The sequence below is a fragment of the Procambarus clarkii genome, chromosome 82, assembly GCF_040958095.1.
Source record: "Procambarus clarkii isolate CNS0578487 chromosome 82, FALCON_Pclarkii_2.0, whole genome shotgun sequence".
Taxonomy (NCBI): Eukaryota; Metazoa; Arthropoda; class Malacostraca; order Decapoda; family Cambaridae; genus Procambarus; species Procambarus clarkii.
The window spans coordinates 4,292,008-4,310,020 of record NC_091231.1 but is presented as its reverse complement, the minus strand read 5'-3'; the positions used below and the strand labels follow the sequence as shown (position 1 = coordinate 4,310,020).

General features: G+C 45.3%; 1 protein-coding gene across 1 annotated transcript; it reads left to right on the top strand.

The window, feature by feature from the left end:
- Positions 1-3,142: 3,142 nt before the first annotated feature.
- LOC123764400 (iodotyrosine deiodinase) lies at positions 3,143-17,532 on the top strand. The gene is made up of 7 exons (XM_045752200.2): positions 3,143-3,301; positions 5,645-5,843; positions 9,776-9,878; positions 12,550-12,680; positions 15,417-15,542; positions 15,722-15,912; positions 16,200-17,532. The coding sequence occupies exons 2-7, from the start codon at positions 5,651-5,653 to the stop codon at positions 16,380-16,382; spliced, it is 927 nt and encodes a 308-aa protein (XP_045608156.1). The 5' UTR covers positions 3,143-3,301; positions 5,645-5,650; the 3' UTR covers positions 16,383-17,532.
- The last annotated feature ends 481 nt before the right edge of the window (positions 17,533-18,013 follow it).

The window sequence follows — 18,013 nt, the reverse complement described above, 5'->3', positions numbered from 1 at the left end:
CAGCGCCACTCATCCTGTGAGTGGACACACCGCCATAGCAGCATGTACAACACTCCCCAATAGGAAGAAAACCCGCTGCGTTGTTCATCCTGTCACTTGTACCCAGACACAGCTGAGACTGTCAGTACAATCTCCACCATGAACAATGTCAAAGACCCATTCACCATGGTTGTCCATGCACTCCTACGTCGACCTCTCCATACTGAAGCCTGAGTACTACGACCCGGAGTTCTCCATAAGATAACCTACAGGAACACTGGGAGTCATACCTGCACCTGTGAGCTGCGCCCTTATCAGACGTCACCCTTAGAAAATCGACGATAGCAGCAAGAAGACTCAAGAATGAAGACACTTGTAAGAAGAAAGAAGTAAGAAGTAAGAAGAAGAAAGAATATCGAATCCACCTGATGAAGAAGAGAACCTGTTTCCACCATGACTGAAGAAGCACTACCACGACTGCCCTTTCCTGACGGGACTCGACTCCCAGCCAGTCTTGGGGTTGTTCCGGCATCAATGCTCGCCGTGCAGCTGGGTTTAGCCCGGGCTCTTTTTCTACAACTTCAGCGCCTCCTCTCATCGACTTCTCTTCAGCTCTACCCACTTCAAGTTCGCCCAATGGGTATCTTGCCCGTATCTAGTCTTAGTCTTGGCACCCTCCAGGTCGACCCCGCCGCCGCACGCTACGATACGCACACTGTCAGCGAATAGTCACAATTCAGAATACAAGGGGCAGTATAAGCACTATGAATGAGAACGGGAAATAACAGCCCTAGGAAACTACCTCCACCCATAGTTTCAGTCTGATTTCAGAAGCATATATGACAAGAAAATGGAGGATCGAGGGAGTGCAGTATGGAGTCGACAGTTCGGAAGATGCCGGGAGATTCAGACAATGCTGCAGACTCCTGTTAAGGTAAGAACACACACACACAAACCTCTTAAAGTTACGATCCGAGGGAAAGCATTCATCAGCTTCACTTTCTGGGTCAGTGTTTAGGGAGGAGATAGTGGCACAGGACGGAGGGTACTTGGGCGGCGCGCCACCACACCCTCGCCCCGCGTGTGGCGAGGCCAGCACCAACACAGCTGACCTATACCACAGTCAAGAGGGCCACTAGAGGCGTCCACAGCAACCCCCCCCCCCCCCACACACACACGCCACGTGACTGGTGTGTAGTGTAGGTATATGTTATGCCCCCCATACCCATCCCGTATGGATGGCCGGGGCATAATAAAATAACAGGACGGGCTCACCATAGCCCGTGCTACATGGACACTTCGTCCTGAGTAGTTAAATCTGAAACAACAACCCATCCCGTGGGCGGTAGTGGAAAGGGTTACAGAGGCACATAATAGATTCAGGTACGCAACTCCACAGTTCATTTAGCTAAGCACGTGACAATGCAATGGACCTATTATGCACATTAAATATGACAGAAAGGGTGAGATCAATGATTCTAGTACGAATCTATTTATTTTTCTTGCGTTTTTCTTCAGCTGCAAAAGAAGTTAATTTAACAGTTCATTTATTATTGCCTGACGCTAAAAGATGCGTTTCGTTGACCCTTGTCAACATTATCAAAGGCAGAGAACAAGTGGTTACAACTGATTGATTGGTAAAGATTAAACCACCCAAGAGGTGACACGGGCATGAATAGCCCGTAAGTGGTGGCCCTTTTGAGCCATTACCAGTATCAAGAGCTGATACTGGAGATCTGTGGAGGTGCGACTGCACCCTGCGTGACGGGAGATGTCTCCCGTGAGGTGACAATTTTAGCGCAACCGAATATATAACGCGGGGTGAGGTGCAGCGTCACAAGGGGACAATAGGCCTACTATTGCAATAGACAGCACTAGTCGGTCCAACCCGTCCTCGTATCTTTTCCGTCTCATTCTGTACGCTACGGACCCCAACGTACACATTACAATTATGAAAAGTAGTGGCTCACAAATATCTACATTGTGTGTGCATCAGTAGGTTAAGTAGGTTGCTTGGGTTCGTACGTTGTAAATAAGCCGAGAGCTCATGTACGTTTTCCTCCTCCAGCACGTGTTTTTAACTGGTACGTGGTGGTGCTCCCACGTGGCCTCCCACTCACGGGTAAACTTTCCCAGTTGTCACATATTACCAGCAACACTTGTTTCACTTTAAACGTTCTCAAGACGTTAGCGTTTATCTTCTCTATAACAAAATAACATCCGTGAGACGGTACATATTATTATACATCGTCATCTCATGGGCTGGTGGTAATCGATGGTTGACAGCCGTTATTGTGATGATACACGCAAACACATCCTGAGAAACACATCCTGAGAAACACATCCTGCGAAACACATCCTGAGAAACACATCCTGAGAAACACATCCTGAGAAACACATCCTGAGAAACTAAACAAATAATTTTGAGAAGCGAGGCTTCTCAAAAAATTATCACGAATTATAATTTATAATTATATATAATTATAATTATAATTATCTTCTCCCACGAATTATCTACGTGGAATAATTCTAATATATCAAGGTGATAGATGTGAAGTCAGAGTCTTAACACGCTCTTAAGAGATCCAAAATGCAGCGAAAAATGATAAATAAAAAAAAGGCTGAAAATTATTTTGAGTAAAATATTATTTTTTTGTTATATAAATCTTGAAGAGCAAGAAGCGCTCAGCACGTGGTGTTGTATTGTGCAAGTGTGAGATGCTGAGTCACCGTTCATGAACACTAGGTTCGTACCCAAAAAGAGCTGCCCATTGCAAGCTCAATAGTATGCCTTTGAACACACAAGTGTTCCCAGTTGGAGGCCTCGGCTAATGAACACACACACACACACAAATACACACACACACACATACACACACACACACACACACACACACACACACACACACACACACACACACACACACACACACACACACACACACACACACACACCCGTATTCCCAGCTGGAACTCTAGAATAAAGAGGCAATATCAAGATATCGTCCGTACACCTGGGAGAGGAAAAAAAACAATGAAAAAAATGAAAACCTAATAATGTTACCAATAAGTTTGAAAACACCAATAATAAGATACAAGACGCACAATGCAGCAACAAGGTTAAGGGGAAGCTGCTGCTGTTATCAGACGAAGGGCGACAAACACAGTGAAAGGAGGCGCCCCAGAGGGCAGGTCGAGGCCACGAGGCGATGTGAAAGGACCCTTTGATCGGGAGAACAGTCACACGCCAGCAGTCGCGGTGTAAGGACCTCCGCTCGTAGCTCCCTCACGCCACTGCTCGCGCATTACCACTCACTCGCAGGTAAACACTCGATCTCTGAGACCACTAACCAAATGAAACTTGGATAAAATTCAATGCTGATGGTCAGTAAATGTATATAATAATTTTACATTTGACTCGTCGAGTGTGTATACGCACTAGTAACATCAGAACCGTATTTTTGGCTGAAAAATACAATCATGAATTTGTAAAAGACAATCATTGGATTTTTAAATATTATATATATATATATATATATATATATATATATATATATATATATATATATATATATATATATATGTATATATATATATATATATATATATATATATATTATATATGCATATATGCGAATAAGCTTGAATGGTCCCCAAGTCAATATGCAACTCAAAACTCCACACCCTAGAAGAGACTCGAACCCAGACAGCCAGGAGCACTATGCAATTGGCGTACCTGGTACTTTAACCACTTGCCCAACCGTGACCGTACAAAAGAAATTGGTAGCCGAGGCTATATCTATCTTACATATATATATATATATATATATATATATATATATATATATATATATATATATATATATATATATATATATGTCGTACCTAGTAGCCAGAACGCACTTCTCAGCCTACTATTCAAGGCCCGATTTGCCTAATAAGCCAAGTTTTCATGAATTAATGTTTTTTCGTGTACCTAACCTACCTAACCTAACCTAACCTAGCTTTTTTTGGCTACCTAACCTAACCTTACCTATAAATATAGGTTAGGTTAGGTTAGGTAGGGTTGGTTAGGTTCGGTCATATATCTACGTTAATTTTAACTCCAATAAAAAAAAATTGACCTCATACATAGAGAAAAGGGTTGCTTTATCATTTCATAAGAAAAAAATTATAGTAAATATATTAATTCAGGAAAACTTGGCTTATTAGGCAAATCGGGCCTTGAATAGTAGGCTGAGAAGTGAGTTCTGGCTACTAGGTACGACATATATATATATATATATATATATATATATATATATATATATATATATATATATATATATATATATATATATATATATATATATATATATATATATATATTAAACATAACAGAATTGTGACATTAATTTTCTTTTGGATATTTTCCATTCTTCGCAATAACACTAAACATATTTCACTTTTTATTGTTCGACGTTTCGTCAGCAATGTGACATCTGCAGGAGTCACTGTAGCACTGATACAGGTATACTGAGTTAACAAGGTTGTTGTTTTAGATTCTGCTACTCAGAACAAAAAGTTCCAGGTAGCACGGGCTATGGTGAGCCTGTGGTGGACTTATCTGGCACAGGAGCGGGGCTGTAACTGCTCCGCTTACAAGATTGATTGATTGATGAAGATTAAGCAATCCAAGAGGTGGTACGGCCATGAATAGTCCGTAAAGACTGCTTACAAGAAACAATCTAGACCTACGTGTGGATACCAACTTACAGCCTGCTACTGTGCCAGGTAAGTCCACTACGGGTTCACCGTAGTCCGTGCTACTTGGAACTTTTTTGTTCCCAGTAGCTGAATCTTAAACAACAAGGACGAAGAGTGGGGGTGAGGTGATTGTTGCCTGACTCCAGCTTCTAGCTGTCCGCCAGGTCTTACATCTTCCCTCTGGATCAATGGAGGACTATCAAACAGCTGTATGTTCGAAGTCCAATTTATCTGGATGATGATTACTGGTGTCAGCTCCCGAATGAACACAGCTTTAAGTATACGAAGCCTCTTACGATCGTCAGTGAGTGTAATTACTGTCGTATCTTTCACTGTCTTGGCGATTCTGATGGTGTTGTGGTATTAAGCATTGATGTTACTTTAATACCTCCGTCTGGCAAATGAAGACGGAAGTAAGACGTCTACTCGATGTATTCGGGGTATGTCCAATGTTGCATATATTTCGGAGCGCAAAGTCCCCGTAGCTATATTTGTATTAGTACACTACATTAGTACACCTCAGTTTGTTAGAGGAGGCAGAGTTGTTGACCAGACCACACACTAGAAAGTGAAGGGACGACGACGTTTCAGGCCGTCCTGGACCATTCTCAAGTCGATTGTGAGAATGGTCCAGGACGGACCGAAACGTCGTCGTCCCCTCACTTTTTAGTGTGTGGTTTGTTCAGCATATTTCAGCCACGTTATTGTGACTCCTCGTCAGGCACATGTGTTATTTCTCATAATGCGGGATAATGCAGGAGGATTGTTATAATAAATGACAGACCAAATCCTTGCGTTTTCACTGCAAGGTTTGCAATTCCAGTCAATTATGTCTGGTATCACCTCCTCATCCTTCCTGTAGAAGGTGATACGAGAAGGATGAGCAGGTAGTACAATGTGCAACAATGTTTATCGTCAGGAGACAATGGGGCTGGCGACGCGGTACATGGCGCCCTTCCTGGCTGCCAACTGGCTGGAGGTGACGGTGGCGTGTCTGGTGATGGTCCTCATACGTCTGGCCGTCCGCCGCTCCTCCCAGGCCTCCACCAACGGACACTTCAACGCCGACCACGACTCCTCCAGCGACCACACCAAGAAGGGCAAACGCAACGTTATAGGTAAGTAATATATTCTCGCAGCATTGTATAAAGCTTCCCCTGTAAAGTTTCCTACCCACAAGTTATATATATATGTATGCCCGAAACACTCTGCGTACTAGTGGCTTTATATAAATTGCATTGTGTACCTACGAATACTCTTTATCATGTTTCAATGTATTTTTAATAAGAATCATTAGTATTATTCTGATTGAATATGTTGGTACTATAGATGCAATGTACAAAATGTGGACCATAGCTAAAAAAGTAAGTTTTGTACTATTGGAATTCTGAATACAGTAACTGAAATTAATAGCCTAGGTATAAACTTTCTGCTCTGATCTCAGGTTGTTATGATTTTTGTATAATGTTAAGACTCGCTTAAGGAGAATATTTCCTTGCGGATGCTTTTAACAGTCCACGACGCGAGGCGGCCATTTTAATGCATATTTTAAATGTTTTCGACAACTACTGTTTATCCAGGACAGGTTAGGCTGGTGTACTGTGAGACCTTCCTCACTATAGGCTGGCTGGTGTACTGTGAGACCTTCCTCACTATAGGCTGGCTGGTGTACTGTGACCTTCCTCACTATAGGCTGGCTGGTGTACTGTGTGACCTTCCTCATTATAGGCTGGCTGGTGTACTGTGTGACCCTCCTCACTATAGGCTGGTGTACTGTGAGACCTTCCTCACGAGGCTGGCTGGTGTACTGTGAGACCTTCCTCACGAGGCTGGCTGGTGTACTGTGAGACCTTCCTCACTATAGGCTGGCTGGTGTACTGTGTGACCTTCCTCACTATAGGCTGGCTGGTGTACTGTGTGACCTTCCTCACTATAGGCTGGCTGGTGTACTGTGTGACCTTCCTCACTATAGGCTGGCTGGTGTACTGTGAGACCTTCCTCACTATAGGCTGGCTGGTGTACTGTGTGACCTTCCTCACTATAGGCTGGCTGGTGTACTGTGTGACCTTCCTCACTATAGGCTGGCTGGTGTACTGTGTGACCCTCCTCACTATAGGCTGGCTGGTGTACTGTGACCTTCCTCACTATAGGCTGGTGTACTGTGAGACCTTCCTCACTATAGGCTGGCTGGTGTACTGTGACCTTCCTCACTATAGGCTGGTGTACTGTGAGACCTTCCTCACTATAGGCTGGCTGGTGTACTGTGAGACCTTCCTCACGAGGCTGGCTGGTGTACTGTGAGACCTTCCTCACGAGGCTGGCTGGTGTACTGTGAGACCTTCCTCACTAGGCTGGCTGGTGTACTGTGACTAATGTAGCCCTCGTTTTGTTCTTATTGTCTTATTAACGAAAACATTAATAGAGTAAACTCCTCTGAATCTTAGTAGAATTAAGACGTGTAGATAATTGTCAATATCCTGACGTCCGACGTTGCTTTTCTAATTGATAAGACACAATCCCCTGATATTACAATAATATAATATTAATTATATTATTGACCCACTTCGTCTCCTGGGACAAATATCACATCGCTGTTTACTTTACGGTTCGTTTAACCGACCGCACATTTCATAGCCTTAAAAGTTTAGTCCCACTTGAGCGGTTAGGCTGCTCCGTCCTTGACACTATAAGTAGGAAGGACTGAGAAAAGTGTGTACGAACCCTACTTATTTCATCGCTACCCTTTATACAAACCTAACCCAACGTAATCAATCTAATCCTGTCCTAACCTACCGTGGCCGAACCTAATGAAAATAAGTTAAATTATTGTGTTTATATAGTCGGGGGGGGGGGGGGAGGACGAGGTGTGTGACGTCACCATGACGACACAGCATTCAGGCCAGAACAGGATTGCACAGTCAACCGGTTACAACTGGCCGGGGTACAACAAGTCGTTGTGCAATGTAGTGTTCCAAGTCTGGGAATTTATCAGATCAGGTTAGGCTAGTTTAGGCTGGTTTTCATTAAGTTAGGATAGATTTATGTTAGTGGTTAGAGACGCAGAAAGGAGCGTATAGGGTAAACAAGTGAGCGACGCTGGTGACAAGTATTCAGCTGATGCTGATTGGCTGAAGGCAATCCGGTTCTAAACGTCTCCTGTGTAAACAGAAGCGTACTACTTTCTGCGGTGTTGGGGGCACCATAATGGAGATTATATGCCGTGTTGTTTAACATACTGGATACAAGCAGGAAGAGTCAGTCGTTGACGGTCAAGTGATGCTGACCTTCAGATGACAACCCAGTTCTTAGGAAGAATAATCATTCTTCGTATATTTTGTGTTGGGTGATGTTGCTGTATACGCGGAGAGTCATCACACCTTATTCTCTTACTGGATAGTTTGACACTAATGGAAATGTACACGCCCTAGAACTGTTGAACTTTGACACACACACACGAACGCACACCACACATACACACACCATACATACATACACACCATACACACACACACACACACACACACACACACACACACACACACACACACACACACACACACACACCCACACACACACACACACACACACACACACACACACACACACACACACACACACACACACACTAAGATAATATAGGTCGTCTTCACAAGAGGACAAAGCGACTGAACCCTGGGTGATGATACTGGGTACACCAGTATACGTGTCTTGTTTAGTTCTTCACTAAATAGTAGCAAATTATTTCACCAGCCATCCTCCTAAAATGAAAAGGTACTTACAGTAACGATGTGGTCCACCGTACCAATATGGACGCGATGGAACAGTAGATAGTAGTATTGATTTTGAACAATTTCTAAATATTTGTCAAATCAAATCAAATATTTGTCTTTGATTTTGATTTTGACCTTTTGTAGTACTGATTTTTTAACAAACTTTTTTTCTGTTAATATTGTTAATGAGACTTAACCTAACCATCCAAAGCTTAAAGCACGCCATTTGAAGGCAATTTAACCCTGTCGTAGCTCAGTCGATTAAGGCAGTTGTCTGGGATGCTCCCGGACGCAAGTTCGAATCCTCGTCACGGCCCTTGTGGATTTGTTCACGCCATTTGAAGCTTAATGTAAGACATACATGTGCTATACCAGGCCTAGGAATATTTAAGTTGGTTTTCTTTAGCTTTATTTTTCTCCAGACTATAAGATGAACAGTACCAAACTGTACTTTCTATTTGCAGGCGATGAGTCACAATAACGGGGCTAAAGTATGTTGACCAGACCACACACTAGAATGTGAAGGGACGATGACGTTTCGGTCACTCCTGGACCATTTTCAAGTCGATTGTGAGAATGGTCCAGGACGGACCGAAACGTCGTCGTCCCTTCACATTCTAGTGTGTGGTCTGGTCAATGTACTTTCTATTTGGCCATCACGTCGATATTTGTACGATCGTCAACGTAATGTAGTTACGAAACGTACAATCTTATCAGGAGGCCGGGGTTGATTTCATTGTTTTGTGTGTGTATTTACTATATGTTTCTACTATTTGCATCTGCGGAATCGAGCTATTAGCTCTTGGACTCCGCCTTTATAACCAATTGATTTTTCCTCTATTGTGTCTACTACATATATTTGTCTTACACACATTCTCAGGAAGCAGCCCATAGCAGCTGTCTAACTCCCATGTACCTATTTATTGCTAGGTGAACATGGGTATCAGGGTGAAAGAAACTCTCTCCATTTGTTTCTGCCTTTGTCGGGGATCGAACCCGGGCCCTTGGGACTACGACCCTAGAACGTTGTCCACTCAGCCGCGAGGCCCCCCCCCTTCCACACACACACACACACACTCGCCTGTGTGTACTTACCTAATTGTACTTACCTAATTGTGCTTGCAGGGGTTGAGCTCTGGCTCTATGGTCCCGCCTCTAAACCATCAATCAATAGGTGTACAGGTTCCTGAGCCTATTGGGCTCTATGTGTTTGTGTGTGTGTGTGTGTGTGTTCGATCATAGATCACATCATGTGACTGACTGGCTTCCCACCTTGACAGAGTCTGGCGGTGTCGGTGACGAAGACGATGACCAAGTCACACCCAACCTGGTGGAGCCTCTGTGGCCCGAACACCTCAAACACCTCCCCTACAATTTCACCCGGTGAGTACCCCATCACCCGGTGAGTACCCCATCACCCGGTGAGTACCCCATCACCCGGTGAGTACCCCATCACCCGGTGAGTATCCCATCACCCGGTGAGTACCCCATCACCCGGTGAGTACCCCATCACCCGGTGAGTACCCCATCACCCGGTGAGTACCCCATCACCCGGTGAGTATCCCATCACCCGGTGAGTACCCCATCACCCGGTGAGTACCCCATCACCCGTACTGGTAGCACTACGATCCACCGCTGGTTAACTTGAGCTCTTTCTTAGAGTACATAAATATTCAGTCAGGACCACAATCTTCATGAGACGAGAAAAAAAAATACAAAATGTTTCGTTTGCCTGTAACCGGTTTAGCTAAATCTTCCTACTTTCACATCCAGTCTTCGAACCGAGGCTAAGTAGGTTTTTTTTCAAGCAACTGACTCTAGGATCAAGCAATTATTTTTTGATCAACTAGTTTAGCAAAGACTATGGGGAAGGTGGTATCTACTTTCAGGAACCTCTTAAAGATTCCTCTTTACAGACCTTTGTGTTTTTTGAATCAACATTAATAGGCTAAGAAAGGGCTTTATAAGTCAGGTAAAGCCTCTTCGTTGGAAAGTTGTTCCTCCGGTTCCTAAAGGTGATTACGTCCAGCGACTCTTTGCCTTCCTAAGAGATTGATTTGATGGATGAAGATTAAGCCAGTCAAGAGGTGGTGGCACGGGCATGAATAGCCCGTAAGTGGTAGATTTTTTGGAGTGAATGTAATATTTTGTCGTGAAAGGATATACTGTCTGCTGAGCGAGCACTTAAATCGTCAGTCCTTATACTATGTGGCTGCTATCCCGGGGAGGATACTGCTTGACAGTATATATGAGGGTGCCTTCCTAACAGCGTGTGATGAGTATATATATACCGGGGTGTGATGAGTATATATATACCGGGGTGTGATGAGTATATATATACCGGGGTGTGATGAGTATATATACCTTCCACCAACCGTACCAAAACAGCGATGTAAACACCAGCTCCCCCTTGCAGGCGAGGAGTCACAATAACGTGGCTAAAGTATGTTGACCAGACCATACACTAGAAGGTGAAGGGACGACGACGTTTCGGTCCGTCCTGGACCATTCTCAAGTTGATTGTGAGATTGGAGATTAACCAGCTCCCTCTTGAATCCACATGCCTCAGAATACTTCCTAATCCTCCACAGTCGACTATGACATAGAAATGTCTGTAATTATACGTCATCGTCCCTGAAGGTCTTGAGGTGCTGCGCCTGCACGTCTCTAAGTGTTCACAAATGCTCTGAACAACCGGGCCAATTACCCTATTAGTTGGTGTATAATTTATAAGTTTTGTCCTTTGATTTTTAGTATGGTTCATTATACATTTGTTGAACGGGATTTTAAAGTGGCTTTGTAGGAGTCAAGTGTGTGATTTTGTACAATCTACTTGGTTTGTGGTGGACCAAAACCGTGCGTTCTGTCCACTGGCAAATATGGTGTACCAAAGTAAAAGTGAACGAGGTCCTATATACAACCTGTCCTCCTACAGAGCAACCCGTCCTCTTAAAAATAACGTCACTTTTGGCTGGTATGCGCGCTATGGCCAAATTTGGACGTAAATTAAAATGAAATTGACTCACAAAAGTGACGTACTGTCCCGTTTTCTGTTTGAGTCGTCCGGCCCTCCTCGGCAAGTTTAGAAGAGGAACTTTCAATTTTGTTTTTCATAACGTTTTGAAACTTTATGAGAATTTCCTGCCCACCTAACCTATCAGAGGACCCTTAACTTACTGTTGTTGAAAAAAAATCCCAAATTTATTTTCATTTTTTTCATTTTCAAATTACGTCCACTTTCGGCCATACGGGTAAACGGCCAAAAGTGACGTTATTTTTAAGACAGGTTGAACAGAGAACGTCGCCTTCCGCTTGTATGCGTTACAAAAGGCCAAAAATTGTCGTACTGGAAAATGGAAGCGTCTGGCGAAAGTGACGTACTGTCCCGTTTTCTGTTTTGGGTCCTCTGGTAGGTTAGGACATTTTAAATGGACCGTTTTCTTGACGTTGGGAAACCTTAGGAGGACGAGCTGCTTTATTATAGGTTACGTGTCCTATTTAGACCTTGTACAGGCGTGTGTCGCCATCTTTCCTTAGTGGGTCTAGGAAAAAGCAGTGGGTCACCTCTTTCTGGCTCTGAAGTAAACGGTGGGACTGTAAATTGCATAATTATAGGGGAGGATGGTGCGTGTCTGGGGTCAACCGGGACACTAGTTCGATGCCGCAGTCCTTCACAAAATATTTACTCCTATATTAAACAGTTTCCTACAAAAATATTAATATATATAATTACAGGTAAAACACCCAGAAAATTAAATTATAGAATTTACGAATATAAGAATGTCTTACAGATAACACCAATACCCTCCCCCTCTCCCCCCACCCACGTATTCTGTCTCCTGACCCCCCCGTCACCCCCCGGACCACACCCCCCCCCCCCCCATCACTGGTGGGGTGAGTTACGACAGTTAATGTCGTAGCTCAGCCTACAAATACACCCTCCTCTCACCTAAATATTCTCCTCAACTACACAATAGGTGTTCGCCCCTTCAGCAGGTTGTCCCTCGACTCCCCGTCACTCATACATGTTCCTATTGTGTTCCGGCCGGTGTAGCGTGTCGGCGGAGGAGAGCATGAGGAAGTCGAAGGATTTCTACGAGGTGATGAACCAGCGACGCACCGTCCGCAACTTCAGCTCTGACCCCGTGCCCCGCGAGGTCATCCAGAATGTGATCAGGGCGGCAGGTAATTAACCCATAGTCGTGTCTCTTATGTAACGCTAACATGTCTGCCACACCCTAGCGTCATCACTCAGGGTGAGGATATTACTGGCTGGGGGTACACTCTTTCCTTGATTGTACACTTCTTCCTTAATAGTACACCTCTTCCAGTACACTTCTTCCTTCATAGTACACCCCTTCCAGTACACTTCTTCCTTCATAGTACACCCCTTCCAGTATACTTCTTCCTTCATAGTACACCCCTTCCAGTACACTTCTTCCTTCATAGTACACCCCTTCCCTCAGTACACGTCTTCCTTCATTGTATACTCATTCCCACATAGTACATCCCTTCCCTCGTGTTTTCCTTCTGAGAGGTTCTGAATGTTATTTAACCACTCACATCAAAGATATTTGGGACCAGAGTTTACACACACAAAAATAATGTTTTAAAATATCAAATAAGACGAGACAGCGAGAGAGCGAAACCGTGGATATACTGGGGTGAAATATGACGTGTGTGAGGCTTGGTAGTGTGTGAGGCTTGGTAGTGTGTGAGGCTTGGTAGTGTGTGAGGCTTGGTAGTGTGTGAGGCTTGGTAGTGTGTGAGGCTTGGTAGTGTGTGAGGCTTGGTAGTGTGTGAGGCTTGGTAGTGTGTGAGGCTTGGTAGTGTGTGAGGCTTGGTAGTGTGTGAGGCTTGGTAGTGTGTGAGGCTTGGTAGTGTGTGAAGCTTGGTAGTGTGTGAGGCTTGGTAGTGTGTGAGGCTTGGTAGTGTGTGAGGCTTGGTAGTGTGTGAGGCTTGGTAGTGTGTGAGGCTTGGTAGTGTGTGAGGCTTGGTAGTGTGTGAAGCTTGGTAGTGTGTGAGGCTTGGTAGTGTGTGAGGCTTGGTAGTGTGTGAGGCTTGGTAGTGTGTGAGGCTTGGTAGTATGTGAGGCTTGGTAGTGTGTGAGGCTTGGTAGTGTGTGAGGCTTGGTAGTGTGTGAGGCTTGGTAGTGTGTGAGGCTTGGTAGTGTGTGAACCTTGGTAGTGTGTGAGGCTTGGTAGTGTGTGAGGCTTGGTAGTGTGTGAGGCTTGGTAGTGTGTGAGGCTTGGTAGTGTGTGAGGCTTGGTAGTGTGTGAACCTTGGTAGTGTGTGAGGCTTGGTAGTGTGTGAGGCTTGGTAGTGTGTGAGGCTTGGTAGTGTGTGAACCTTGGTAGTGTGTGAGGCTTGGTAGTGTGTGAGGCTTGGTAGTGTGTGAACCTTGGTAGTGTGTGAGGCTTGGTAGTGTGTGAGGCTTGGTAGTGTGTGAGGCTTGGTAGTGTGTGTGAACCTTGGTAGTGTGTGAGGCTTGGTAGTGTGTGAGGCTTGGTAGTGTGTGAGGCTTGGTAGTGTGTGAACCTTGGTAGTGTGTGAGGCTTGGTAGTGTGTGAGGCTTGGTAGTGTGTGAACCTTGGTAGTGTGTGAGGCTTGGTAGTGTGTGAGGCTTGGTAGTGTGTGAGGCTTGGTAGTGTGTGAACCTTGGTAGTGTGTGAGGCTTGGTAGTGTGTGAGGCTTGGTAGTGTGTGAACCTTGGTAGTGTGTGAGGCTTGGTAGTGTGTGAGGCTTGGTAGTGTGTGAACCTTGGTAGTGTGTGAGGCTTGGTAGTGTGTGAGGCTTGGTAGTGTGTGAGGCTTGGTAGTGTGTGAACCTTTGTAGTGTGTGAGGCTTGGTAGTGTGTGAGGCTTGGTAGTGTGTGAGGCTTGGTAGTGTGTGAATCTTGGTAGTGTGTGAACCTTGGTAGTGTGTGAACCTTGGTAGTGTGTGAGGCTTGGTAGTGTGTGAGGCTTGGTAGTGTGTGAGGCTTGGTAGTGTGTGAACCTTGGTAGTGTGTGAGGCTTGGTAGTGTGTGAGGCTTGGTAGTGTGTGAGGCTTGGTAGTGTGTGAGGCTTGGTAGTGTGTGAGGCTTGGTAGTGTGTGAGGCTTGGTAGTGTGTGAGGCTTGGTAGTGTGTGAACCTTGGTAGTGTGTGAGGCTTGGTAGTGTGTGAGGCTTGGTAGTGTGTGAGGCTTGGTAGTGTGTGAGGCTTGGTAGTGTGTGAGGCTTGGTAGTGTGTGAGGCTTGGTAGTGTGTGAACCTTGGTAGTGTGTGAGGCTTGGTAGTGTGTGAGGCTTGGTAGTGTGTGAGGCTTGGTAGTGTGTGAGGCTTGGTAGTGTGTGAGGCTTGGTAGTGTGTGAGGCTTGGTAGTGTGTGAGGCTTGGTAGTGTGTGAGGCTTGGTAGTGTGTGAGGCTTGGTAGTGTGTGAACCTTGGTAGTGTGTGAGGCTTGGTAGTGTGTGAGGCTTGGTAGTGTGTGAGGCTTGGTAGTGTGTGAGGCTTGGTAGTGTGTGAGGCTTGGTAGTGTGTGAGGCTTGGTAGTGTGTGAGGCTTGGTAGTGTGTGAGGCTTGGTAGTGTGTGAGGCTTGGTAGTGTGTGAGGCTTGGTAGTGTGTGAGGCTTGGTAGTGTGTGAGGCTTGGTAGTGTGTGAGGCTTGGTAGTGTGTGAGGCTTGGTAGTGTGTGAGGCTTGGTAGTGTGTGAGGCTTGGTAGTGTGTGAGGCTTGGTAGTGTGTGAGGCTTGGTAGTGTGTGAGGCTTGGTAGTGTGTGAGGCTTGGTAGTGTGTGAGGCTTGGTAGTGTGTGAGGCTTGGTAGTGTGTGAGGCTTGGTAGTGTGTGAGGCTTGGTAGTGTGTGAGGCTTGGTAGTGTGTGAGGCTTGGTAGTGTGTGAACGTTGATAGTGTGTGAAGGTTGTAACAGGACCCGCCTGCAGGTACTGCACCCTCCGGGGCGCACACGGAACCCTGGACGTTCGTGGCGGTGTGTGACCCTGATGTGAAGGAACAGTTGAGGACCATCGTCGAGGCTGAGGAGGAGATCAACTACACCAAGAGAATGGGTTAGTGGCTCTTGTTCTATCTTGTTCTCTCACTCTCTTGCTTAAATTGATATTGTATAGTAGTAGAATATTTTAGCGGCTTTCCGACATTGGAACATTAAGAGGAGCGCAAAGGGTTGTCTTGCGCCTGGAGACGCCATAATATGTCATGACGAGTCTTGTGGTGGGTGCCTTCACAGGTAATCAGTGGCTGAAGGACCTGAAGGGCTTACGGACGGGCTGGGTGAAGGAATACCTCACTACTGCTCCCTGGCTCATCCTGGTGTTCAAGCAGGCGTACGGTATCCTGCCAGACGGACGCAAGAGGAATCACTACTACCACGAGATCTCCACAGCCATTGCCGGTGGCATCCTTCTCTCTGCTATCCACGTAAGTAGACGTGCCTCAGGCTGTTGTGTTGCTGGACTCTGGCTTCACAATGTCTAGCTGCGGTAGCACACCACTCTTCACATGTCTGAAACCTTTCAGCCATAACAATATTATTAATTATTCCACTAGCAATGTTTTGGGTATTGTATTTCCTCTCCCATGTCCGCAACACGTGCGTCCAGGTCTGTATAACTACGTGCACAGGTCGCGGTAGGCGGCTGCTTGCACGTGATCACTTCTTGGTTACGTGGACTTGTCTCAAAGGTAATCACTTCCTCTGTCAACAGACGGCGGGGCTGGCGACCCTGACCTCGACACCCCTCAACTGTGGGCCGGCCCTGAGGGCCCTCCTGCAGCGGCCGCCCAACGAGAAGCTGCTGCTGCTCCTGCCTGTCGGCTACCCGGCCTCAGACGCCACCATCCCCAACCTCACCCGCAAGCCCCTCGAGCAGATCATGGCTGTGGTGTAGACGACTACCTGGAACAGCTGGGTGGCTGTGGCAAATTAGTGTGTCTGTTAGACAATTTGTTGTGTGGCTGTGGAACAGAAGTGTCTGTGATTCCTGTCTGGCTGTTGAACAATAGTGTCTCTTTGTGGTTCCTTTTTGGTGGTTGTGATGCCTTTATGTGTCTGTGGAACACAATTGTGAGTGTACAGACTTTGTGTGGCTTTCAACAGGTACTACGCAGGGGTATCCGGGCCCCTGGCTGCTGCTTTATGGTATGTTGACCAATAAACACTGGAAAGTGAAGGGACGACGACGTTTCGGTCCGTCCTGGACCATTCTCAAGTCAATTCACAATCGACTTGAGAATGGTCCTGGACGGAGCGAAACGTCGTCGTCCCTTCACCTTCTAGTGTATGGTCTGGTCAACAGTGTTTGGTTAGGTTTTTTGACTGCTGTCCCTACCTGCTGTCCAACTTTCATGGAGTGGTGGATTGTGACTCCACGGACATTTTCTTCCACACTGCTGTTACAGCATTTAGACAGTGCTTTAGCTATTGATATGTTATATATAATGAGAGATCTCCCCCATATTAAGCATGCTAATCACTTGTGAAATTAATTCCGGCACTGACGGAGGTAATGTTCAATTGTCTCTGGAATAAGGGCGTACCTTGAGGTGTTTCCGGGGCTTAGTGTCCCCGCGGCCCGGTCGTCGACCAGGCCTCCTGCGTGGATACAAAGTTAATTTATGTTTGTCCAATATGTATATCCGTGAGGGTTGAGTGATGCAGTTCCGTTATGTGTCTACATATGAAAGTTTGGGGAAATGGGATTACGTTTGAGAGTTAAGTCATAGTTTGATTATGAAAACAAGGTCTGGATTTGATGAGTAGATGAATTGTTTAAATCCTGTGCGTGATATTGGAGTGTTTGGGCGCTGGCTTCGGCATGAGTATGACAGCAGCAGTATAACTAATGTTATACAAATTATACTAATGGTAATAAGGTGCAGAATCCAGGAGCAATTTTTATATTGTGAAAGTCCTATTTATAGTTTAAACTTTAACTAAATATTGTTAAATTAATATTAATATAATTTAATATATAGGTTTTAAGTTGTTGCGACGTATGTCAATAACGGATATATTTAATAAATTTAAAAATATCGAAATTGGTTTAAAAAATCCTCAACTCTGGCGGAATTAAATTATTTCAGTTGGCACTATATACACACATCCTTTCTCACTCCGAGACTCACATCCTTACTCCTGCCTCACCCCGAGACTCACATCCTTCCACACACTTACTCACTCTTGACTCATCCCCGGCCTCAACCCTGCCTCACCCCCCCCCCCCTGGCCTCACATCCACTGTCACTTGGGTCGCCACTCTTCCTCATTTAACAAAGTGTTGTTCCCCAAGAGGCGGACTTCCAACTTTGGAGAGACAGACAGACAGGCAAACAGATATTCTTATAGATGTAGAATGTCCGATACCGGTTGTTGGAGCGCTGCGGCATTTGGACACCAGAAAGTCTAACCAAATCCTACCTGAACCTTATCTAACCAAATCAATCTAACCTAATTTAGCAAAGCAATTCAACCTAATTTAGAAAACCAACTCGGCTTAACTTAACAAAAAGTAACCTTAAT